At 30.5% G+C, this 27,607-nt stretch overlaps 1 protein-coding gene across 1 annotated transcript; it reads right to left on the reverse strand.

Moving 5' to 3' along the window:
• Window positions 1-4,013: 4,013 nt before the first annotated feature.
• On the reverse strand, window positions 4,014-25,929 carry LOC132735842 (homeobox protein Hox-B7-A-like). The gene is made up of 3 exons (XM_060722859.1): window positions 25,047-25,929; window positions 12,086-12,255; window positions 4,014-5,418 (listed from the first exon to the last, which is right to left on the reverse strand). The coding sequence occupies exons 1-3, from the start codon at window positions 25,612-25,614 to the stop codon at window positions 5,248-5,250; spliced, it is 909 nt and encodes a 302-aa protein (XP_060578842.1). The 5' UTR covers window positions 25,615-25,929; the 3' UTR covers window positions 4,014-5,247.
• Window positions 25,930-27,607: the final 1,678 nt, after the last annotated feature.

Here is a 27,607-nt window from a genome sequence, read left to right on the forward strand (position 1 = left end):
ATTAATGGACAGATTATGTCCTATATGTACAAATGGGATAGAAGATGAAAGGCATGTATTGCTCTCTATTGTAACCTGTATAATGATATACAACGTACGTCAATATGGCAATGTTTTAAATGATTTTCGCAATATTCTAATCAGTTGTTTTCACATCTTCAGCCATGAAGACCAAGTTAATAACGGTTTAAAAATATTGTTTTATGTAGATAAACTGGTTTATTCATTTGATATTTGCATTTCATGGAACATATTGCTGTACATGCAATGTTATCTTATCACTGTCTTGGCCCAAGATTTAAAGAAAAGATTTGCAATTGATAAATCATGCTATTATCAAAATAATAATTGCAAACTAATCATTGAAAAAAATCATGAAGTAAATCATACAATAAATCAAACAGGTCACATGTATAGTAAAACAGAATCTATCTGTTGCCTAGATCCAAACCTCTTCGATTATTCGGACGAAGTCCTTCTGTTCTCAGTTTGACTTTCTGTAAACACTTCCTGTCAATGGCTGAATATGAGAAAAATTTTCAATTACAAACTGAAGTCGGTGAATCTCATTGGTCATTCTAAAATAAAATGTAAAGGACAGTTCTTACCATTCTTAAATAAAATGTAAAGGATAGTTCTTACCATTCTAAAATAAAATTTTAAGGATAACTCTAAGATAAAATGTAAGTGATAGTTTTGCCACTATAAAATAAAATGTAAACGATCGTTATAAAATAAAATGTACAAGAATGAGTATAGTTCTTTAAGTTTTAGGTTAATTTATAAAGTCAAACGTAAAACAAGTAAAAGGGACACATTAAATAGAAGTTGTTCTACTTTGAAAAATCATCAATATAAATATGCTATTATTTAATTTCCTTGTTTACAAAATGGGTATTTTCTTAGCTACAAGAAATAATTATCATGTCATTGTTATGCAAGCATTGCTAACATTTCTATTTGTATTGAAAACTTAGAAATAACATAATTTTGCGTGTTAACCAATTTTACTTCAGCCGAGTATCTTTTCCAAAGATACTTCTTGTTTTATTTATAGTCTACAGTTTCAAACAAACTTTATTTATAATTATAGACTTATGTATCATAAACATTTGTACAAGTTCCCGCACAATGTCCTGTCTTATATGTTCTAAAATGTACGTCAATATGGCAATGTTTCTTACTAATTCTCCGCAATTAAAATATTCTAATCAGATATATTCAATTATATACATGATATGAATCTTAAGTTAAAACCTTATTTGTGTTGTTTTTTTCTAAATCTATTTTGAAATTTTTCTTTCAGGAACCTTATCGTATCATTTGTTCTGTCAATCATTTATAAAACTATTGTAATAGTTTCATCCATATATGTATTGTCGAATCTTTTGCAAGTTGTTTGGAAATTTAAAAATGAAACTTATTGAGGGTTCGGTTTATACAGCCCGAAATGAAAACACATCTTCAGCCATGAAGGCCTAGTTAATAATGGTTTTAAAATAATGTTTTATGTAGATAAACTGGTTTATTTATTTGGTATTGCATTTCATGTTAAGCATATTGCTGTTCTTCCTTCATTTTTATCTTATCACTGTCTTGACCCAAGATTTAAAAGAAAAACATTTGCAAATGATAAATCATGCGATTACGCAAGTATTAATTGCTAACTAACCATTTGAAAAAAAGTTATGAAATAAATCATACAATAAATCAAACAGGTCATATGTAAAGTAAAGCAAAATTTATCAATTGCCTAGATCCAAACTTCTTAGATTATTCCTGGGACATAAGATCTTATGTCCCAGATTATTCGGACGAAGTCCGTCTGTTCTTAGTTTGACTTCCTGTAAAATAAATAGGGAAGGACTGAATATGAGAAGAATTTTCATTGGTCATTTTAAAATTACAAACTGAAGTCGGTGAATCTCATTGGTCATTCTAAAATAAAATGTAAAGGACAGTTCTAACCATTCTAAACTAAAATGTAAAGGACAGTTCTAACCATTCTAAACTAAAATGTAAAGGACAGTTCTAACCATTCTAAACTAAAATGTAAAGGACAGTTCTAACCATTCTAAACTAAAATGTAAAGGATAGTTCTAACCATTCTAAACTAAAATGTAAAGGATAGTTCTAACCATTCTAAACTAAAATGTAAAGGATAGTTCTAACCATTCTAAACTAAAATGTAAAAGATAGTTCTAACCATTCTAAACTAAAATGTAAAGGATGGTTCTTACCATTCTAAAATAATTTTTTATGGATAGCTCTAAGATAAAATGTAAGGAATAGTTTTGTCACTATAAAATAAAATGTAAAGGATCGTTAAAGTGTACAAGAATGAGTATAGTTTTTTAAGTTTTAGGTTAATTTGTGAATGATTACACGATTTATATAGTCAAACGTAAAACAAGTTAAAAGGACACCTTAAATAGAAGTTGTTCTACTTTGAAAAATCAATAATTTAATTTCCTTGTATAAAAAATGGATACTTTCTCAGCTACAAGAAATAATTATCATGTCATTGTTATGCAAGCGTTGCTTACATTTCTTTTTGTATTGAAAACTTAGAAATAACATAATTTTGCGTATTAACCAATTTTACTTAGACCGAGTATCTTTTTTAAAGATACTTCTTGTTTTATTTACAGTCTGCAGTTTCAAACACATTTTATTTATAATTATAGACTTATGTATCATAAACATTTGTATAAGGTCCCGAACTAGGTCCTGTCTAAAATGTTCTACTTCAAATGGTACGAATTGCCGTAGCATTTAAAATCTTTCCTGTTGCGCATTTTAAAAAATATCTTTCTGTGATGTGAAGATAAAGCTTCAGTGCAAGAACCTTTTTTTTTAATATGCCTCGTATTTCTTGCTGTTTGTCATGTGATCATGATAAAATTTGTATTTGTTTTCATTCTATGTAATGTCATATTGTTTATGTATAATATTAATAAAATTAATAATTAACTATTTTCTTCTTCTTTCCTCTTCTCTTTTTACTATTTTATTCATGATAGGAATTCTGCCACTAACTAAGCTTTACTTCGATTATTTTAAACAGTTTCACTGTGATTTGAGTTCATCTCTAATGTGATGCCTTTTATCAAATTACATATCTTTTTCAAAAGTAGACTCTATGCTTTATTGGAATTGTATTATCCCTCTGAAGAAAGGAAAACATCAATATTATAACGACAATTTCAGACTAGGTTTGATTGAGTCTGTTCATGATTTACAGAATATCTCACTAGCGTGTGGTTTAGGTCCAAATTGTTCACCTTCTGAAAAACGATACTTACTTAGGAATTGTCAACGAATATTAAAATTTTTCAGACCAATATTTCCAAAGATTCGAAACTATGTGAAAAATAATAATATCCGGGATTGATATGATGTATACATATCGTTTATAGAAAAAATCTAATCTAATCAATAAAGTTTGACTGTAAAAGATTAAAGCAACATTCGATCTCCTACATGTAGGTACCATGGTGCATTAAACTTCCCTCTTGATATATTGTACAGGTCATAAGTAACAAAAAAGAGATTGTAACTGTTTTAGCATTTGGTAAGAGAGAGCAGCTCATCAAGACCTAGAGTGTGACTTTGAAATCGAGACTCTTTATCCATAACTTTATGTTACAATATTCGGGAAAAACATATTTGTTTGAGGTAAACTGAATAATAAATAACAAAATGTATATTGTTAAGAATTTATTTTCAAAATCGCCATTATATATACGCAAGTATATGATTGATTCAGTTTGCATTCACTTTTGACATTTTTTTTTACCTCAATTGGATGTAGTTTAAATAACATGTGTATACAGTATGGACATTCTATTTCAAGTATGGACAAGACAAATACTTTATTGTCGCCAATGCATCACTCTTTATATAAATATACTTGTTCGGAAATTAGCCAGTGACATACACATTGGTATTTTGATACGCACATGGAATTTATTCTAATATCACCCCCCCCCCAAAAAAAAAAATGAAATCTTTTAAACATTTTAATGATTCGATTGTATTATTAAGCATAAATGTTTTTAGCAATAACGTACACTGGTTACATTTATATGTGGTATATTAAATAGATGTTACGGAAAAAACAACATCGGATAAATCAAAGTTCTTCCACATGTGGTTGCGTCAAAGATGATATTTGAGGATCACGTGACTTTAACACACCAGTTGTCATGGAAATTGTGTTATTTTCATTTCGCTTTGATTTACAGTTTTAAAACAGCGTAACATGCCAGCAACGGCCTTCTATCATCTAGGAGCATTTTACTATGCCTAACTGCAAACACCGTGATTTTCTGGTAAAGCAATCACAGTCCCGCTTTGAATTTGCCGCTGATGAATTTAGCAGACGACATTAGTGAGAACTAAACGAGATTTTTTGCGCCATTATAACACCAGCTGTTGATAGATTTTTACACATTTCTTTCCTACGAGAAACTAATAATTATGCTTTAAGATATTTTTTTCATATATGATATAAGATATATCAAGAAAAATATCGTCAGTTTGTCAGATTGAAACTTTAAATAAAGCAGTATACGAGGTATAGTTTATTGCTGAAATATTTATTTAACAGACATATTGCGACAGGTATCATGATTAATGATTCTGGAATAACACATTTTCCAGGCCTATTACACAGGTATTACTTTTATAACATGTCCATCGTTCATATTTCATAACAACTCTTGCAGGTTTTTGTGACATTATGAGCACAAAACAGCAGTTTTAAGTTCCTATCGCGTACATGTTAACTTATCAAAATTGACAAGCATTTTTTTCATTTATAAAAAATGCGTATATATAACAAGACATACATTCAAAATAAAAGATTGTTTCTCATGCAATCAAATATTTCAATATTTCAGTTTTATACTTACCTAAAAAAATAAAACAAATATATACAGTATATTTTGATATTGTTTAAATCAATTGCCCTTCATCTTTCAAATCAAAGTTAAAACTGCAAAAGTTGCTAACCACGTAATCCCTCATCGCATTTTGAAACACTATCCCCTCGTTTAAGCGATTTTCTGTATATAAGTAGAGTTAAGCTTCACGTGAAATATTACGTTGTTTCCTGGACAACAAGCGCTGCCCATCTTTTATTGCATTTTAGGATTACATCCTATTAATATGTTTTCACAATAATCCAATTAATGACCTTGTCTGTGACACTATCATGTGTTTCCGGTTAGCTTTGCCATACTATCACGTGTTTCCGGTTTCTGAAATCATGTTTTGATGATGATCATCAGAGTCTGTAGAAGAAACATTTGGCGCCATTATAGGTTTAAGATGTCCATCAACTTTGTCTTTTGCTAGTTTAGTTCCCTTTACTCGTTTCCACTTCATTCGCCGGTTTTGAAACCAAACTTTAACCTGGAAATGATTTAAAGAAGAACAATAAAAAGAAGAAGCAGAAATTTAAAATGCTGGCGTTAAAAATTTTAACACATTTTTCCTGCAGTTAAGCCTTATTGTCAAAAATGTATAGAGGACAAACGGATAAGATTATATTCAGTTCTTAAATGTGTTTAATCTTTAGAAAAAAATCAAAAAAATCATGTATCTATTATTTCAGATTTATTATTATTTCAGTTATGTCGACCTGTATATTTCCCTCTAGGTAAATCACCAGGACATCTAAAATACATGCATATTTATTTTCTTTACCATTACCATTTATATTAAAATACATGTATATCTATATTGCAAGACTAAATACAGTCATGGTGCAACACCTTGTCCATTATTTCAAATATTTGGCCATTATTTCAAATATTTGGCCATTTTTTTAATATCTGGCCATTATGCATATCTCTCGAGACATGCTTGCATTCTATCTTTGTAAATACTTTATGCTCGAAGACCAAAGTATATGTTCAGATTATTTTGTTTAAAGCAATTCGTATTCGGCATATATCTTGTTTTTATTAGACTTGACATTGAGAAAACGGCGCTGAGTTGGGTTTCAAATATACATCGACAATGAAGGCCAATTCCGTAAGAAATACATGTAGTATACATGTATAAATAAAGTAGCCTACTAACAAACTGCTATTAATATTTTACGAAAACTTATTAATGCTTGAGAAAGCTTCATTGTGTAAAAAATTGCGATTTTCAGCTCCAAACATCCGATTGAGACAAAGTTGTTTCAGCACTGTCAAATTAATTTTACAAAATGGTCAATTTTGTTCATAAAGAATTGAAATGATGATGAGAGATATTGTACCCTTATATTATCCCTCATGAACATTTTCCTTTAAAATGACTCTGCAATTTCCATTTAATATTGTTGTTTTTAAACTGAATTTTGTTTTGAAAAATACGTGGACATTATATTGAATGATAAGCTAAGGCAGCAATTGACATGCTTAATATAATGCTCACATAGTTTAGATATAGAATTAGGAATATAATTATAATAATATTGAAAGAAGTAATAGATTGTGCAAACTATGTAACCAAAATGCAGTAGAGTCAGAATATCATTTTGTTTTGCGTTGCTCACGTTACAGTGGTATAAGATCAAAATATTTAGGCCAGTGTTCATGGCCAACTATAAAATAAATTAATGCATTGATGTCAAATATGAGAAAAAAATATATGTTTAATCTAGCAAAATATATAAAAGAAGCATTGTTAACGTCAAAATATCCGTTAAAGTTTACCTGTCTTTCTGATAATTATTTGTCTATGTTATTTATGTATATAATATTTTTGCTATAAGTTTTTTGTATGTAAATGGCCAAAGGCAAATGTATTGCTGATTGTCAATAAATGAAACTGAAACTGTTGTTTTTATTGCTTCCGAAGGATCATCCCTATCCAGATTTTTGCAATTATCTCAACACAAATAACATTGGTATATACTCGAAGTTTAAGAAATTGGAAAATAAAATGTTTGCTTTATATGACACATTGTCTAAATTCGAAAATAAGCTGTAGCAAATCTTTTAGTCTGCACTAACAAAATATATTTCAGTTTGCGATGCAAACAATGTTTAGATAACGTTGCAACATTTTATTCGTCACAGGACAAATTATAGCATTATTAAGACAGATCCATATTGTATGAGTTCTTAATTTTTGTAATGATATGCTTAAATTTTATTTCAATCAGTAAAGTTTATACGCCCATTATAGCATCATTCAATATGAGCATATTGTGACCAAAATGTTTAACAGGGAAGCGACGTGTACAGTAGACTAAGTCTTGTAAAATTTCGTCATATCAATTATTTAAGAATATATATTTTAAATAGCACTTTTTTATTCACGATATTACTCACAAAACATCCTTATTTACATTATTAGCGATTTGACTGTGAACAAATCCTTTATAAAATACCATTAACTAACGGTAAATAAAAATGATTTATCTAAATATAGTTCATGTGAAACAAATGAGCCGCGTCACGACAAAACCAACATAATGGGTTTGCGACCAGCATGGATCCGCGCAGTCTGATCAGGATCCATGCTGTTCGATATCAGTTTCTCTACTTGTAATTAAGTTGGTAAACGAACAGTATGGATCCTGATCAGACTGCGCGGATGCGCAGGCTAGTCTGGATCCATGCTGGTCGCAAACCCATTATGTTGATTTTGTCGTGACGCGGCTCAAATGTGTATCATGTTATCAAAATTATTTTTAATCGCTAATTTGATAACAAGTGGGCTTGTTAATAATATATTCACACTAACTGTAAAACACTCAAGAATTAGTTGTATTCCTTTGCTAAATATTTTATATTTTTTGCGAAGGCAAACTGTTTATGTTATTTGAAAATAATCAAGATCACATTTTTTTGGTCACCGAATATGATAAAATTGAAAATGGTGTCGACCTGGTAGATAGAGCCCTTCATGAAGGGCAGTAATAAATGCATTCTACCGTTTACCCCCCCCCCCCCCCTCTCCCGCACCGGCTAAAACTTAATTCAACAATCCATATGCGAGTATTATTATACGGTACTAAGAATGTAATCAATATGTGATAATGATAATAATGGTATTTTCATGTTATTATGTTTCTATTATTTAGACATGTTAAATGATAACTTTTACTCTTCATGAATTTAGAATGAAGGAATATTACTTTCTTATTCTTGTGTAATAAGTAAAGTTACAGAGATGTTGGGCGAATAGAATATATGATTTTTGTTTCTTGATCTCAAAATGAATAATGACAAAAAACTAAAATAAAATTGTCAGAAAACAAGAGAATTTTTATATGCTTAGAAATTAAATTCTGTCATAAAAAAGATAGTGAAGTTTAACTTAATGTCTACCTGACGTGAACAGATAAAGAAATATACAGACATATTTTAGAAGTATTCATTTTTCTAAATTCATTTCAATTTTATTTATCATAACATTTTAAAAGTTTTCTTGTTTGCAATATTTGTAAGAAAATTATCTTTGATTTCCCATTTAAAGCAAGCAAAAAACTTAAATTACTAGCCACGAATAAAGGGATATTCAGGCAAATTAATGACAAAATAATAAAATGATTTTATGTTCTCAAATCACGCCAAAATGACATGCATGAAATGTCTCAGCATTTCCGTATGAATTCTATATATTTTGGGTTTGAAATGTAAATACATCTATATATGTTGAACAAAATTTAGACGCCGACAGAATCACTATGTAGTTTTAAAACAAGTCATCTGACTTTAGCACACCCTGGAAGTTGCAATAACAGATATTGTGGATATTGTATGATTGAAACAAGTCTTAGTCATTCATTTGACATGTTCTTTACCGTTTCTAGAGTTCACTGTAATGCCAATTGTGAAATCTTAACGCTCTAACCTGACCTACGTGGGTCAAGTATTAGGAAACCACCATTTTATTCTTTATAAATCCAGTGACTGCCTAGTGTATTCATTTTGAGGACATTTACAGAATAATGAATTAAAAATTCAAAACGAAAAAAAGAGAAAATTTGCCTGTCTCCCTGCATCATTATTATAACATCTACCATCATCTTTCTTAGTTAGTAATTCTGGAATTTATAATCTATGTGAATTAAATATATAGATAAGCGACCTGAATAGCAAATTCCTGGCAATTACTATATCTATATCATATCGTAAAAAAACGAAACAAAACTTTCTATATATCTTAAATTTCTATATACATTAACATGCATTTGCGTTTAATGTAACTATTTTTAATTAAGAAAAAATAAATCATCCCTAAATATTATGTTTATGATAAACTTGTTCAAGTGCTTGTTCAAGTTTAAACATCGCACTGTCCATTCATTATCCCATGATGCTCTTGAACAATAGAAAATTTAGTGAATACAATAAATTATGAAGTTTCTTTTTGTCCCTTGATTATCTTAGAAGAAATTATTGTTAATTAAAAGCATTAATAGAACAATATCTTGAAATTGACAATTTTTATTTATGAGTATATTTTAGTGACAAATAGTTCCAAGTAAATGATTCGACGGAATTTATTTTAATGATAATTTATAAGTGAATCTTAATATCCGGAATTCAAATTATATCTTTAATTGCCAGATTTCATGTGAATAAAAAATGTTTGTATAATATTATGAACTGAAAATGAAAAAAAAAAACATTTTCTGTTATATTGTGTTACGTAATGAAATGATGGATGCACAGAACAAATTGTTGGAATTCTTTATATGTATGTATAAAAATATATAATAGTTTATATTGCTCATTTGTCACTTTGATTTTTATATACGGCCACTGTAAATTAACAAAAATAACGAAAGGAATTGTGCTGTATAATAAATTTAATTTAAACAAATTAGACTGGTTTTGTGGTCTTGTAAAACAGTTTTTTGTCAAACGACTCTGGTCATATACGTTTAAAAACGTTTACACTGTGTTATATATGTACAAATAACCTGCCTTTATAACTAACAAAATGTTGTATATTCAACTGTGTTTGTAAAGTTTTGTTGTTTTTATTAAAACTACATCCTCCTACTAAACGCTGGCTATTTCACATTTCCGTCTAAAACAAAGCTCAGAAAGGTAACTTGTGACAGTGACTTGTTTAAGAATGTTGTTCCACGTAGAACATTTTCTCGTCATTTTGGATGCATTTTCAAAACGAAATACCTCAAAATGCCGTTGCTAGATTTTTTACCACGTATCAACTAGTGTGTTTTCTTGGGTGACTTTTCTACCATAAAGTTAATGTTGATCCACTTAATAGTGCAAATAATATTGTGCCACCTTTGTTTCAACTTCAAAGAGCTTGGTTATAAATAAAATACTTTAAATTATTCAAATATGATCGAGCCATCGACAATGTGCTGGGGTCATCGGCAATTTGAAAGAGCCCTCGTAAATGTGATCGAGCCAACACAAGTTACATAACCATTCAATAACTGTCAATGGATTACTGGAGATAAATATCAAATTGACAGAATTAAATGAGTTGATAAATACTTGCTTTCGTGAAATGTTTAAGTGTTGCGCTGAGCACGAAGTAAAATTCATCAAAGCAATGCAACACTATTTCAAAGTTGCTGTCAAAAACATAACAATTAAACACGACACACCACACTTGCAGAAATAAAACAAAGAATGCCCATCCAGGGAACAAGTTCTTAAACTCAAATCAAGTAATGAAGACACTATTTTTGCAAATTTTCACTTGAAAGTCATATAATCAGTGAAAGAAAACTTTTATACTTTTGCAATATAAAGCGACGTAGTAAATACTTAAGAATCTATCACAATTGATTTGGTGATTCTCTTTTTAGTCTATCCATGAGTATTAATCGGTATAATTCTATAATATGGACAGTTATTGAATGGTTGTGTTGCATAGCACAATGTTTACCATTTATTTTTAACCAAGCTCTATGATTTTTTTATGTTGAGCCAAAGGGGAAATACGAATCATGTTCCATGCACGAAAAAGCGGGCAGACATTAACTTTAAGGTAAAAAACACCAAAGATGTGTCTCGACGTAAAGGAAAGTACAAAGTTAATATTTGGTAAAATTTCTTTTTCATCCAAAATGATTAGAAAATGTTTGACATGACATGACATTCTTCGATTTTTAAAGAAAAAAACAACAAGCATACCGGTATTTCTTAAAAATCATATTTTTAAAAACTGCTTTTACATATTCGAGCTTTAGTTTGGTCGATGACTTTATAATGGAAATGACGAAAGCTCTCATTTAAAAGATCATAAAAATGTGAAAGAGCCGCTGTTTAGTGGAGGTATACATCTTCTTATTCGTATATTCAAATAATGTTTTGTTAATAAAATGATAATATGAAAAAAGATGCAGTCGATTTGTTTCTAGTGAACCTTGTAGTCACAGGAACTAAATGTTCTGATTAACATTTAAATTTGTTTTATGACTTAAATGTTCAGAAGATTAAAGCTCTATGTTTGTATATTGACTTGCATGCAGTTTTCTGTTTAGTTCCAATTCTGTTTTTGTTAGTATATTGTATTCTTGTGTTCACTCCAAATCTATTCCTTCGACATATGCGCCTTCTTACATCTGATATAATTTTCATTCTCTTTTTTTACGATTACATTATTATGAAACGTTAATAAGGAATCCCTATCAGGTATCTTAATGATCAATAATAAAATAGCGAAACTATTTAAGCATTTTAACAAACACGTATAAATCTCGTGTAAAGCAAACTTGATTCTAATGAGTGTACTTTTAAATATACCGATTAGAGTTCTGGACAAGCGTATAATTATAAATACAGTTCATTGCCAAAAGTGTAGAGCCTGCTGGCTAGCCGGTATGTGTTTTCATATTGACCTTTAACCTGCTGGAACTGTAAATAATTAACCTTTGGCAATAATAAAGAGCAAGGCCAGCCTGCACTTCCTTGATTTCTGATTCAAATGGAATGTTCCAAATTCAATGCAGAGTAAACCACCTACAAAACTACAGCAGAATTAAGCTTAACACCCCGTAAACTAACAATGTATTGTACCAAATTCATACCTAGACAATCCCATTACAAAGGCTGACAAGGTAAGAGGTTAATGAATATACATGTACCTGTCTCTCTGTGAGATCTAGTGCCACAGCTATTTCGTATCTTCTAAGTCGGGTCAGGTAATTATGTAAGTTAAACTCTTTTTCTAATTCTCGGATCTGGTGTTTGGTGAACGCCGTCCGTTCCTTTCGGGGTTTTACTGACAAGTCCAACTTAAATGGGTCACTCGAATCTGTAATGAAAAATGTTTTATTTCATGCATGTAAAAAATTAAATTCGTTTGTACAGTACCTAGTTTTTTCCTTTTGCTTGGATATCGGAAAAAATCATTACTTATACACTTGTATATATTTTTGTTAATATTGTGTAAGAAACATTGGAAATAAAAATATGTACAGTAATTTTTTCATCAATGTTTATTTTTCTTATTTCTGATATACAAAAAGTAAAAAGATAATTCAGTAAATAATTATCTGAAGATTATGTTTAATTTCGTTTTTTAGCGATCAAAGGTGGGCACTTAAAGAACTCAAAATATTGAAACTAATAAATAATTCCGTATAATTTCTCATAACTGGCATAGCTTCATTTCTTCTCGCGTAAGATTATCCGGCTAATGTTTCACTCGTGTGTAACCCAAGCTGTATCACTGCGCCAACGTTGACGGACGGGATCTGGATTTTCCATTTATCCTCCTACATTGTTTAGAAACGTTCAGCCAAAATAATATCACGTTTGTTTATATACACCATAGAAATGCTCATTAGAGCTGTGAACAGAGTCGTTCCTCTCAGAGGAGATGAGAAAGTTTCCGTTTAGAAAAAAATACTGTCAGTTCCGAAAGTCTGTAAACTTTGAAAATAAAAAGGATTGCTTTAATTTGTAGTTTTGTGGGATTTGGGAAATACAATACGTAGAAATTTAGTATATATTTTAATATAGAAACTGTACATGTAAAAATAGTTCTAGTCAACTCCAGTAAAAAATAAAAATGTATTGTAAATATACAAAATAGCATTTACCAATGCCAATGGGTGTGTATTCGGGGGAAGGATAATGTAATTTGTGTTGTCCTATGAACTATGAACAGAGACTCTTCAGGTGATATTGCAAGTGATGTGTATTTAGTTGACCAGAAACATAAAAACATATGAGCCGCGTCACGACAAAACCAACAAAGTGCGTTTGCGACCAGCATGGATCCAGACCAGCCTGCGCATCCGCGCAGTCTGATCAGGATCCATGCTGTTCGCTGTCAGTTTCTCATAGCCTCAGCTCCTCAAAACATTAGAATATACGTATAGCTTTATGTAGATATACACCAATATTATTATTTACATTAATTATACAGTGTTTTGTTAAATATTGTATATAGGCTGTAAAAAGTAGGATCATGAAGCTGGTGTTTTTACTCATTACCTCAGACATCACAGAGATGCAATAAAACACATAGAATAAAGGAATACCTATCATTGGAGTAGGTAAGATATATCTTTAAAAAAATTGTGAAATATAGCGTCACTAGCAGATGTAGTGTTAACTACTCTTATCTCAATCTGTCTATGACAAAAAATGAGCTGCGTCACGACAAAACCAACATAGTGCGTTTGCGACCAGCATGGATCCAGACCAGCCTGCGCATCCGCGCAGTCTGATCAGGATCCATGCTGTTCGCTTACCAAAATCTATAACAAGTAGAGAAACTGATAGCGAACAGCATGGATCCTGATCAGACTGCGCGGATGCGCAGGCTGGTCTGGATCCATGCTGGTCGCAAACGCACTATGTTGGTTTTGTCATGACACTGCTCAAATAATAATAATAATAAAAAGACAACTATAAAGTGTAACATTGGTATTTATAATCTAAACTATTTATATCTTTTACAAAAATAAAAAGATTATATGCCAAAAAGCAAGCATTGCTTTTCAATAAAACCTATTACAAGTTTGTGTTGTCCTATGAAATATTGTATCGTATATCGGTGTTGCATGTCTTCAGACATTTAGCAAACTGTATTGTCTTTTCCACAATTTATTACATCTAAAATATTTGTATATGTTTACATATTTCATATCGATATATCTGATCATTTATTTTGAAGGTCTAGAATAAATCTAATTGTAACAATAAACAAATGTTATAGAGTAAATGATCTGAATTTTAGCCTCCCTCCAAGTTATGTTAATTTTGTATCCCTAACTTGATTTACATTGTTGTTCGGAGATAAATATAAGCGATAAAAACAAATAAAATTAAGTTAAATCAATGTTTTGTCTATATACCAATGAAATGGCACTTCAGTGTCATAACTTTTTATTCCATTTACAAGCTGAAACAATTTTCCATAGCCATTTGTTCTTTTGACAAAATTGCCATTTTCTGTCTGTCCTCGTGATTTGAAGTCACTCATTTCCATTTCTATATTTTTCATCACATGCATTGTAAATTAATTCTAACTTATTTCGCTATGACGAACCTTAAACGAAAGGTCAACCAACTGGATTCATGAAAAATAATTGATAGCTACCAGTGATTTGTCCGAAAAATAAAGAAAAATGCAAATGCGATACTAAATGCTTAAATGGTTATGGGGCACATTCTGGTGTGTCTTGTCTATGATGCATATCTATCTAATCATGTCAAGACCAAATCATGAATATATTCTAAAGTATATTAAGTATTTCTATAATTATAACAAAACGCTACGCTTCACAAAAGCATAATAAAATAAATGTTTCAAGCTTTCTTTAATCATATGTCTTGTCCATTATTTTGGTGGTACATATTTTGTCTTAACTCATTGTACAGAACGCAACAAAATGATATTCGTCTTCTAAGACGTTACAAAAATGACACAATCTTTCATTTAACGGTGTGGCTTATGGTCAAGACCAATATCCAGTTATTGCTAGTTATTTGTAGAATGTAACTCTTAATCACAAAATATTTCAATTGTAAAAAAATCAAAATAGGGTTTAAATCTAAGACTTGAAATACATGTATTTTTTTTTAAAAATAGAGCTTTATTCTTTTTTTCCTATCTTTTTGCCATTTTTGTGCAAATTTATCAGGTAACCTTTGTTTTTCTTAAGATAGAAATATATCTGTATATCAACCACACTGTTGAAGCCAAGTATTTTAAAAACAAAGAGAACACACTAAACTAAAGATCAACAATTTGATTTATTTGGCAAACAAAAGCATTTTTATACTAGTGAATTACTATTTTCATTAAAGTTAAATTAATTTATACAATGTTTTAAGTCGATAGAAAGATGTATTGTTTTAAAATTTAATCTCTCTAATTCACCGAATATGAACTCATTTTATTCCAAAGTACATGTATTTCTTTGCAAAATTGCAAATTTACTCACGTCATATATTTCAAATTTTATGAGGACAGAATTAAATGATTAAAATTTCCATATGTATAAGAAAAACACGTAGTTTTCAATTTATATAGCAAAATTATATTTTGCTTTGTTTTAATCATTTTTGGTCATGATTTTGTACATTCGTATATATGTGTTATAGCGGTCCTTAAAACAAATAAGTTATTACTACCGTATAGTAAAAATACAACATAAAAAAGAACAGCGGATAGCAAGCCAATTATTTAAAATATTGGTTCTTTATTCGATGTCATGTTCACCTCGAGTTTTTCTGTACTCATGAAGTAGAGGTTATTTATGCTGATCCCTGTCTTAAATACATCAAGTTTAACCCTATCATCAACATACCACCGTCATTGACGTATGTATTTTACGCTTGACCTTTGCCAAAAATATCAACCCCATCCCTTCATCTAATGTTTATATTCCTACATTACTTCTTCCTAACAACATGGACTCCCAGTAGGCAGCCAGATGTCCCCCACGCGCGCTTGAAACCAAATCCCGCTTTTCTGCCATTTCCGGAAACTTCAAACAGAAAAATAAGCTGCAGAAAAAACGAATGAAACTCAGTAAAACTCAGTAACTCATACGGCATGTCAATTAAAACTGGTGGTGAAAACTTTACTGAGGAATAATGGTGCAAGGCAGTAAAATTCAGATTCAATTTGATACCAATTATACGGTAGGCGTTGCTTGATTGATTTAAAGGAAGCGTTAATTGCGGGCGTGATTGTCTTAATAAAGCCGCAAGTGGCTTATGTGAGGTATGAACGATACTTCAGTTGGCCAGGTGGTTGGGGCAGAGTTACACAGACGTGATTATTGTTCAGATTCATCATTTCTAAACAAAAAGAAGTTAATATTGACATTTTCTCTGTTATTTCCATCTATATCAGAATAGATAAAGCAATGTTCAACAATAACAAAAAATATGTTTACTTTTTACGCCTTTTTACCTAGAAGCAATATCGTTACAATCGCTCACGTCGTAAATTTCTTTTCATTCAATATGATGCAGGGAAACGACGGAGTGGGTCATTTTATAAACGAATGTAGTAAATTTAAATTGTATTATGAGTTTACTGATAGGTCGATTCTTCTAAATATGCATTATAAAATGTATGTTGCTTATAAATCTAATGATGTTCCCTATGTTTCCAAAACATAGGCAGGTCACATTGCCCATCCGATTAGTTTGGACAGACTGTTACATACAATGTTGGTTGTCAAATTAAAAATGTTATTATTGAAATCTCTCACAGTAACAGGTGACAGTTCCAAATTTAAAATCAAGTTGATACTTATAAAATCACAATAATAACAATATCATGATGAGAATTGTCTACATATAGTTTGTATAAAAGTTTCTCCACTGATACTTTTAAAAAGTACGGGGATATGAATAATTTTTAATGATCCATTTCATGTAAGTGTAGAACAAATTTTAAAATTTAAACTTAAGTCATGGGCTAACATCGTTTTTTCCAGAATAACTACTCTAATTATGAAAATGACCAAAAATTGGAAACCATTTTAACTCAATTCGGGCTATGATTTGCACAAAAATACGATTTTCAATTTATTTCTGTGTATAATTCTCATTCCGTTTTAAGTACCAAAGTTGATCTATATCTGGAAAAGTGTGATCCTTCGGAAGTTCACATTAATAGTCCGCACAAAATTAAAAAAGCTATGTAAGATTTGTATAAAACTCATTACTAACTTCCACATTTTGGTCCTTTTTTGCTTATATCAAGTTTTAAAACGCAAATCTCAAAATGATTTTTTTTTTGATGTTTTGTATAATACACAGATATGAGTTCAGTTATTACTGTAGAAATGTGATGTTGACTTTATTAACGAATAATTGCTTTACATTAATTTAGGAAGAAATGAAAACCACTAAATCCTATATTTTGCATAAAGTATTGATATTTATTTTGTTAACATTTTATAACGTTCTTGTAAGATCTTTGTACGCTATGCTTTTATTAAGGTATTCTAGGATGATATAATTTGATATATATTTCTATAAATTCTAAACCTGCCTGTCTGTAAACTACATCTAATTATTTTTGTAAATGTATATTCACTCATATTCCCCTTAACCCATTTCCTGATATATACGCCTTTTAACGCCTTTTTCACCCCCCCCCCTTTTGTGGTCTCAAACGGTGAAAAAATGCCTTATTTAGGCCCCAACACTTGTTTTTGTTTGAGAAAAGTTGTATATAAAAGTGACCACCTTTCCGGCGCCGCCCCCTATCCAAAAGGTACATCAGGGGGTTGCCAGAAGGGGGATATGCCCCCTTCTGTTTGGGTGGGGGGGGGTTGAAGGGGGCGGTAGTCCCCCTCATCGCCAAGAAAATTTTGGTTTGGACTTTTGAGAGGCTAAAAATGACCCCAGGTCGATCATAAGGTAACGTGTAACCAACGCTGAAAAGCCTTTGTCTCTGTATCAATCCATTGAGAAGTTGCAGCACTTTGAAATCAGTTTTAATGGAAAAAACCAACGCAAAATAGTGATTTTTGGCAATTTTGAGAGAGATGTCTCCTCGTTGCCATGGTAACAGAAAATTTAAGACTGAGCATGTCGTTACAAAGGCAATGGTCCTGTCAACATTTGCGCCAAGTTTGGTTAGTATTGAAGCAGTTTTTATAGTTTTATAGCAATTTGAACTTGTAACGAGAGACTTTTCAATGAAAACAGCCATTTTTCAAAAAATGCTCGTGCAGTGATTGGTTAATTGTTGATTGTAAAACAATCGCTTATAATAATTTGGAAAAAGTAACGTAATCGAAACTTATTTATAAAAGATGTTATAGGGATTTCTATTGGTATAACTTCTGTATTGCTTTGATAGTGTACTGTATATCAAAACATTTGATAGACCGTTTCTATAGAAAGATAAATAGATTTATTTCGGCATAAAGGTAAACATGTTACATGATAAACAAACACAATATAGATTAAAACAATTACAAATAAATAAATAGATCAATAAATAAATGAATACTATATTATGTAAACCATGACATGTTCCCAACAAAAAATAGCAAGCTCTTATTTCCATTGTGGTCCTTAGCATTTGGTGGCATGACAAAGAGAGGCATTTCATAAAAGAAAAAAAATCACTTATTATGAGAAAAATCACATTAATTAAGGATATCATTTAAGATTATCACAATTTAAAATGTAAAGTAATGTAATTCATTAAAAGTCAGTATCACATTAAGAAAAATAATCATGTGCATATTAAGAAAAGATTACATTAAAAAATTATCACAGTTTACAGGATAATTGCGATATATTATCACAGGGACCATGGTGTATTAAAAGTAACTAAAATATGAACATACAGTTATGAGTATGTAAGGAAAGAACATGCCATAGATTACACTATTCAAAATAAGACAAAGTTTTTAAAGTCTTAATAAAAAATTTAAAACAAATTTCATAAAATAAAACAGTAAACCTGAGCCGAAAAATAATTCAATAAAAAAAATGAAAACATATAAAATTTTCTTGCAAGAAATTACATGCTACATGTACTTACATGATACTTAAAAAGTGTCTTTTGATGGCTACCTTAAAACGATGAAATTTGTTAATTTCAGTTTTACAAGTTGGAAGACTGTTCCATAGTTTAGCACTAATAAAACTAAAAGACTTTGACCTAGAACCTTTAACATTAGGAAGACAATACCCTCCTTTTTACTCAGTCTGGTGCAATAAGAATGCATAGATTCATGAGAAACAAAACAATAACTTAAGTACTCTGTGGCCATTTGGTTTTTAACCTTAAAAACATGACATAACATAATTTGTTCAACGTCTTTAACAAACTGGTAACCAATTAAGGGATTTAAAATGGGAAGGGCCAATATGAACTCTGGAATCAAGGTTTAGAACAAATCTCATCATTTTATTTCGTGTTGTCTGTAATTTATTTTTCAAGACCTGAGTTAAACCATTATACCAGACACAGCAGGCATAGTCAAAGTGGCACTGAATTAAGGAACTGACAAGCAGTTTTTTGGTATGCTGTGTAAGGAAATCTTTCTTACGGTAAAGGAACTTAAATAACCTGCCATGGAACCAAAGGACAGGTACTGATCAATAGTTACCCCAAGATATTTGATGGATGTGGACGCTTCTATTGCAGGGCCGTTACAATTTATGTTTAATTTGGAATGTGACCTGAGTTTTTGTTTAGACCCAAACACAATGGACTCAGTTTTACTTAACCATTGACTTACTGAGGACAAATCTTCAGATACAGAAATTTCAACCTCAGATAAACTTTTTCCAGAAACAAGTATTCCAGAGTCATCAGCATATAACAATAGTCTATTTTTCTCTAACGCTGACATGTCATTGACGTAAATTAAAAAGAGGAGGGGCCCAAGGATTGAACCCTGGGGAACACCACATGTTATACTTATAGTAGAAGAACAACTACCTGACACATCAACAAGCTGTTGTCTCTCAGAAAGATATGACCTAAACCACCTTATGATGTCATCACCAAGACCAGACGCTTGAAGCTTCATTAAGAGAATGGAATGGTCAACAGTGTCAAAGGCTTTCTGTAAGTCTAACAGAGCCATACCTACCACATTACCCTTATCAATTTCATGCCTAATGTAGTCTGTCATGTAAATGAGACAAGTATCAGTGGAGAAACAATTTCTAAAACCAGATTGGAATTTATACAACAGCTTATTCTCTTTAAAATATGTTTCAACTTGGTCATAAACTACCTTTTCAAGTATCTTGGAGACTACATAGAAAGTTTATCATTCTTTTTAAAAAGGGGGACAACTCTAGCAGTCTTTAGATCATCAGGAACTACACCTTGGATAAGAGACAAGTTGACAATGAGGGTTATAAGACCTGCAATTATAGGTGACTATCTCTGACAAAACGGGAAGGTATACCATCTGAGCCTGTAGCTTTGCTAGCACTTAGTGAATTTAAGTATTTAAAAACTTTGCTTTCACACCAAAGAGAAAAAGAAAAACTATAAGGATAAACACCTCTTTCAGCATACTGTGAGTTTACAAAAACCTGACCAAATCTGTTTACACATTTAGGAAGTTTTTTCAAAAAGTTTACAAGCAACAGTTGTATAGAAATTGTAATAAGTTTATTATCAAAACAAAACTTTTCATCAATTTTTAACTAGAAGTGACTATAAGCTACATATCTTGTATTGAAACATTTGTAACAAAATGTCCACGATAAAAAGATTAGGACATGTATTATTTTTATGTGTTGTCCTTATTGTACCATAAGTTTACATAAACTATAGTATTTCTGTTGTTATTATGCATTTTGATGACATCTAATTGGCTGAATTTCTTGGCTTATATTGATAGATACAAAAGATTTATTGCAATATTTTTCTCATATTCATTGTCAGCAGACTTTACTAGGTTTCAATTGATGAAAAAAAGATTTGTCGCTGGCTTTACTATAAATACACTTGTCAGTAAGACGGAAAAATGGGAACGTCAAAGGAACGGCAGAAGATATTGTTATGAAAACTTAATATCTATGGCAACATCCGCACTTTCATATATATATATAAGTTTTATAAGTAATTTAAGCTTCTTTTTGACTACGGAGCATAAAACACTAAAAATACTAAAATTAAAATAAAAAATGATGCAGGTTCGGTTGGATTGATTATGTTCATAGACTGTAGTGATATAGTCCACGCTCCCGAGCACGCTCCTCAAGTAGTATTTAACATTTTTAAACACTGTAATGGTAAAATGATATGTTAATATGGTGGTTATCATGAAACTTTTAAAGAAACACGTCCGTGTCATTCCATGAAAAGCGGCGTAAAGTCCTCAAGAAAATAAATTGAAAAGGGCATTCTGAAAGGGTATCAGAGGTTATGGAGCCTGCATATCACAGATAATACGTCATAGGCAAATCTTAAAGGCAGGCAACATATCCTTAGGGTCATTATACGTACTCAAGTAGGAATACTGGAACCTACCAACTAGAAAAGATCAAATAGAAGGAGAGGATATACCACAAACTACAAGAATATCGTGATGAACGATCTTCAAATATCGAATATATAATATTTTGTTGATATGTACTAAACATTTCATAGTACATTTTCATTTGGATATCTAAAATTCCAAACAGAATAGTAATTTTCCTGAACAAAATAGTATGATATGTAGATATATGTGCGGCAAAACACACGTGTATATGTGTAATATATTTATACTGACCAAAAGTTCTCACAAGACTCCTTCGTTTTATGCGGAATAAGCAGTTTTTTGTTGGGAGTATAACGTAATATTATAATGTACATGAATGGGAATTTTTATAACGCATTTAATAATTTAAGTATCAAATTTGTTATTTCATTTTCTTAAGGACAATTCTCTGTTGATATTTAACACTAGCTCCAAAATAAAATATGTTTAAACATGTTAAATAAAATGGTATCACCCGCAGCATTCTGATTTTTCTTCAAAACTCAAAGCCCGCGGATATATGGCCAAAATATTAATATCGGCGTAAAAAAACAATCAAATAAAATGAGCCGCGCCACGACAAAACCAACGTAATGCGTTTGTGACCAGCATGGATCCAGACCAGCCTGCGCCTCCGCGCAGTCTGATCAGGATCCATGCTGTTCGCTATCAGTTTCTTTACTTGTTACGGGCGTCTGAAGGAACAAAGCACATTGCATTGTATTTTAATGAACGGTAATTGCATTATCAAAATAGTTGTTACAATGCTTTGGTATATCGATTTAATATTGCTTTAGATATTACGTTTTGTATTGCCTCACATGAACAGACCAAGACTTAAAATAAGAAACATTTGCTCTCGCGTGAAACTTTTAAAATCATATTTTTCATACAAAACGTTTTAAAAAATGTTAAAAGTTAGTTTTTTACTGTTCTTTAAAACTGTAAAAAATATGAAAACACCTGGTGCCCAAAAAGGGAAAATTTCCCTGTTTTTAAAGTTTATAATGTTTTGTTATAAAAATTGTTGTTTACATGTTTTAAAATTTTTCAAAAATTTTCCTTTTTTTTGGAAGATTGCTGGGGGTTGAAAAAGTAATTAAAAGAAAAGTCCAAAGGCTTGTTTTAAAATTAACTACTGTTTTTTATTCCCACTCTCATTTTTATGTAAATGAATATTTTTTCGGGGTTTAAAAAAATATTTTAAAAAGACATTTAAAAAGCTTTTTATTTAAAAAACCATAAGGTTTAAAAACAAAAACACAGAAAAAACTAAAAAATTTCTTTATTAAAACTTGCTTGTTAAAAGATTTTTACATGAAAAGTTTGTTTTAATTGTTGTTTTTCTATTGCCGGATGAACTGTCAAACAAAACCGAGTAAAAACCCTTTCAATTTTTAATAAAAAATTTGGAAGGGTTTTTACAAACTAAATTTAATACTAGTTCGTAAACAAATTTAAAAAATTAAAATTTCTAACCCCTGTGCCATTTTCCAAAACCCCAAAATGTTTCGACATTTTGTAAATTTAAATTTTAAAAAATTTGGAAAAATTATAATCAAAATAATTGTTTATATGTTTATAAGAAAGTGAAAACAAAAATTTTTATTAATTTTAGAAAAAACTGTTAGTGTCAGATAAAGAAAATTTTGGGGTTTTTTAAAAAGCAGTTTCCCAAACGAAAAAAATTTTTTAAAAAAAAAGATACAAGTAATTTTTTGTCGTTCATTTTAAAAATGCAGAAAAAAAGTAAAAAAGAATGTAAAATAGGGGTATGCAAAAGTTATTTTAACCATTTTAAAATAAAAAATAAAAACTGGCCAACATGACACGTTTTAACGTTTTATGTTTGCAATTTCGAAATAAACTTTGTTTTTTTTTATTATGCATGTACATAACAAAGCATCAAATGTAATATTGCTTTTCAAATGTTTTCGTGTTCACTATTTCATTTAGTTGTCGATGCTTGTGTCATTTGATATATGTTGACACTTATGTCATTTGATTTAAAGATATACTTTGCTCAAATTTGATATCAGAAAATATTGATTTTTGCTACACAGTCTTCTTTTGACTTCACACAAGTTTGATATGTCATGATTTTAAAAATGCCTGTCCTCACTTTGATTTGGTCTATGCCTAAGTGTCGTTTAAAAAACACCCAGCTTTTTTTAAGAAAAGACCCAACTTTTCTTGTCCTATACAAGATTTTGTTGAACCCCAATTGGGCATAGTTTTATGGTGTCATTTGATTTATTTCGAAATAGGTTTTTTAATCAAATTTTTTCGATTAAAATAGTTCGCTCAAGGTTGAGCATAGTATTAATTTAAATGGAAAAAAATATGGCATTGTTCCCGCTTTCTTCTACAGTGTACAATGAATAAGGTAGTTTTATAAAGCGTTCTTTTAAAAGGATTAATAAAATATGTTAGTTGTAAAACCTAAAGATGGCATGATAACTGTATACAAAGCGGTATAATGTTCTTTTTTCTCAAGACAATCCAAGAAAGTCGGAAGGACTGTTAATATTTTGCTTACATTATTGGCAATCCTAAATACTTTTTAAAAAGCATGGTTGTCAGAAAAAAATAACCACATGTGATTTTTTCTGTAAATAAAAAAAATGAGAGGACGTGATGAATATGTGGATTAAAATGAAATAAAACACATGTTCAGTTTGTTTATAAACACTTTTGAATACGATATAGTGTTTGCTGAACGCAATATGTGAATAAATCTTTAGTGGTAACGTAATGCTCTACGTCAATCGAATTTCTGTAAAAAAATTGCATGTTCTTATCTTTTATTTATCTTTTTTTTCTTCATTTTTTTAAATAAGCAAGATAGCTTGATACGTCATACAAAATAAAATTGTTAGATTAATTCGACGTCATTCAAATGAAATTTGCATGATTAATGTGTAGATGGGAATCAAGAAATGTATAGGTGTATAAGTTCTTATAAGCATGAGGGAAACAATTTTTGTCGAATAAATAAATCTTCTTATTTCACATAATAAATTATGTTGACATGAAATTTTCCGAAATATTTAATATTATGTGATATTCGACAGTAGATAACACATTAAAATATTAAGCTTATATAATAACAAATAATAATAATAATAATAATAATAATAATAATAATAATAATAATAATAATAATAATAATAATGATAATAATAATAATTGAACGGCTGGCATAGTCCTTACGCATTTATTTCTTTCAATATTTTTCTCAGTTACTGAACAATTCATAAAATAATTTATTAGGTGGTGGTTAAAAATTCCTTGTTTATGTTTTGATAAGATTTTCTTTTCACTCATTTCGCTATAACGTTCAATCATTTGGATAAAAAAAAGAACATAAAATCAAATAAATCATTTTTCATTCTTTTTTATTCGGAAGAAGAAAGATTTTGTTGATCTACTAAAATAGCGTTCAATTTAAAAAATTAACGTTAAGAATTTAAGGATGTACTTAAAAATTATCTAAGACTGTGCAGTCTTATGTAAATTTTTTTTTAAAAAAGTGAGTGTTTGTTTGTGTGTCTTGTTTGTTAGTTTTTAAAACTTAAAAGAGAATCATATCGCTGAATGCCAGATTTTTATTGTTTACCTTTACTTTTACCGTCGAGTTTCTCGACGTGGTCCATATTGGGTAAACACGGAGATGTGCTGCCGTGTGATGAATTACTTTGACTTTCTGGAGTACCACATTGTCCCCTGAAATTGTCCGGAGCACACATATTTCCTATCGCGCCCCCGCCGGGAGCATGTCCTCCAAGTCCTGTGCTAGAGAATGCCGACGACGACGAACCGATTCCTGAGAAAGCTGAACTATAATCCCGTGAATTAACATTATTTTGTACAGAAAAATTGTTTAAATTGTTTAAAAATCCAGAAGAATTTGAACCGATGTTATTAAGTCCAAGTGGTCTGTTTAGATTAAATCCGTGTGAATAATGTTGGGACATAAGTCCCCAGTCGCTTGGGTAAGCCGGGTATGAATAAGGGGCCGTCCCCATTCCAACTCCCGAACTTCCCTGCATACAGTCAAAAGCACTCGGTCTCTGAAAGAATCGTCCCATTCCATAATTGTAAGAACTTGTCGCACAAGTCTGTGTCGCACCAGAATCCAGATTCATGTTTGTGAGCGATGTCGAATCAGTGACTGGCTCTTCCATTGATATAATTATTCACAAAATAAAGTAATTTTGATGAATAGATGAGAAAATCAGATTCGGCAGACGAAATGTGCAAAATTTGCTTAAGTAATCCAAAAGACTTATAGAAACAAATGAGAAAATCAGAAAAATCTGTAATTTAGGTTTTCTCACTAAAATCTAAGTTCATAAATCTACGAAAGGCAATCCTATACGACAATTATTTTCACACTCATCTGTTAAAGAAATTTTGGAAAACTACGGCTTGAAGTCATGGAGCTGTCAAAATTCTTCGGCAATTCTGGGATCTAGTTTCAGAGAGATATCCTTCCGCGGTAGGAACCGCATCACGCCTTTCTATACCAGCTGTTTACAGCTGTTCGCAGACGATCACTCGCAGACGATAATCATGATAGGAACATTTGGTGGTAATAACATAAATTATTGTTATCTCATGTATTGTTTTATATTTTGTCAAAGGACAGCGTTGATTAATTGCCTTACAATGGCCACAAAAATGAAATTAGCATTTTAATCTTTGATTAACAACTGACAGCAAAATAAGAATTACTGTAATTTTTGTTTGCTTTGGTTGAATTAAGACGTTGTTTTTTTTCAAATTAGTTTCATACGATTAAATATATATGAAAAATAAAATGAGAAACGCATGAAGAAAAAATAGCCTTTTGATTAATACACATATTAAAACTTTATACAATAGTACATGTACAATGTATATACATTTAGATAATAATCAAAAATGCAAATAATAGTAAGATAGTCAAAATAAAAAGCAAAAATAAAGTATGAACATAAGCCTCACACAATTTATCAAAACAAGCCACATTGAATGAAAAATTCCATTAATTAAAATACATTCATGAACTAATTTTTCAAGAGATAAATTCTTTCTCTGAGCATTGCGAAATTTTGTTTTTTATTTTTTAACTGTAAACAGCAGCTTTTTGTGATTTGTTGCTTCAATCTGAATAGGTAATTTTATTCTTCAATATTTTCTTCTAAAACGAGGGTACTATTCGATGCAGGATAATCATATTAATCAAGTAAAAATTGAAAACTGAAATAATAATAGAACATGACCAATGCGCAGTAATACCTTCGGATGGGCATGTATACCTCTCTCTTCTCCATAATTTAACAAAATACTGTGTGAAGATAGGCTGCAAGAACACGTATTAACACGTCGTTTATGTCAGAAGCAATATTTCTCCTTAACTCAGCAACCGTTTGTTATGAGAAACACAAACTTTATGAGATAAGATTGAAATCTGTCATGTTGCGATGGTAAAACTTCCGATCTGGAAAGATATACCCTATAAAAATGTGGACTCAAAAAAATATGAGTATTCTGATCCTACCGTCATTTCAATTCAAATATAAAAATGACAACATGCTAATACATATTCTGACAGTATATTTTTGGTATTATGATATCAATCATTGTTTGGGTATTTGAAGTTTCTGGCATTCAATAGGTCCTGTCCATGGTTGAATAAGCGGATAAATGCATTCACTTTCAACAATAGCGTAGAATAGGCTTTTGAGTGAATATTGTATTCAGAGGTAAAACTTCAAAACATTTAAATAACCTGTATAATTATATTGCAATATGCAAAATAGTTTTCATTATCATCATCATCATCATCATCATCATCATCAACAACAACAACAACAACAACAACAACAACATCATCATCATCATCATCACCACCACCACCATCATCATCATCATCATCGTTAACGAAGTCAGATTGCTCCCCCCCTAAATGCAGTTAAAACATTAACAGCGTTAGATTCAACAGGAAAAATTAACATTTGTTTACATCATTTACAAACTTACCAAGATAAAAAAGATTATAAAAAACTGAAACCTTTTTTTGGAGATTTTTGAGATGTTTGTCTGTGAGCAGATTCAAAATATTTTGGGTGGTTGTAATTTGTTTACAACATTTCAGCACTATGCGTGCATTTCACGTGAATCATAATCTTACAG

Source organism: Ruditapes philippinarum, unplaced genomic scaffold (genome assembly GCF_026571515.1).
Source record: "Ruditapes philippinarum isolate M1 unplaced genomic scaffold, ASM2657151v2 ctg2987_1_1_1_1, whole genome shotgun sequence".
NCBI classification, from domain to species: domain Eukaryota; kingdom Metazoa; phylum Mollusca; class Bivalvia; order Venerida; family Veneridae; genus Ruditapes; species Ruditapes philippinarum.

Coding starts and splice junctions, on each gene's coding strand:
- LOC132735842 (XM_060722859.1), bottom strand. CDS start 25,614: ATGGAAGAGCCAGTCACTGATTCGACATCGCTCACAAACATGAATCTG. Junction 12,256..25,046: donor ACTCGACGGTAAAAGTAAAG/GTAAACAATAAA, acceptor TTTTCATTACAG/ATTCGAGTGACCCATTTAAG. Junction 5,419..12,085: donor TAGATCTCACAGAGAGACAG/GTACATGTATAT, acceptor AATCATTTCCAG/GTTAAAGTTTGGTTTCAAAA.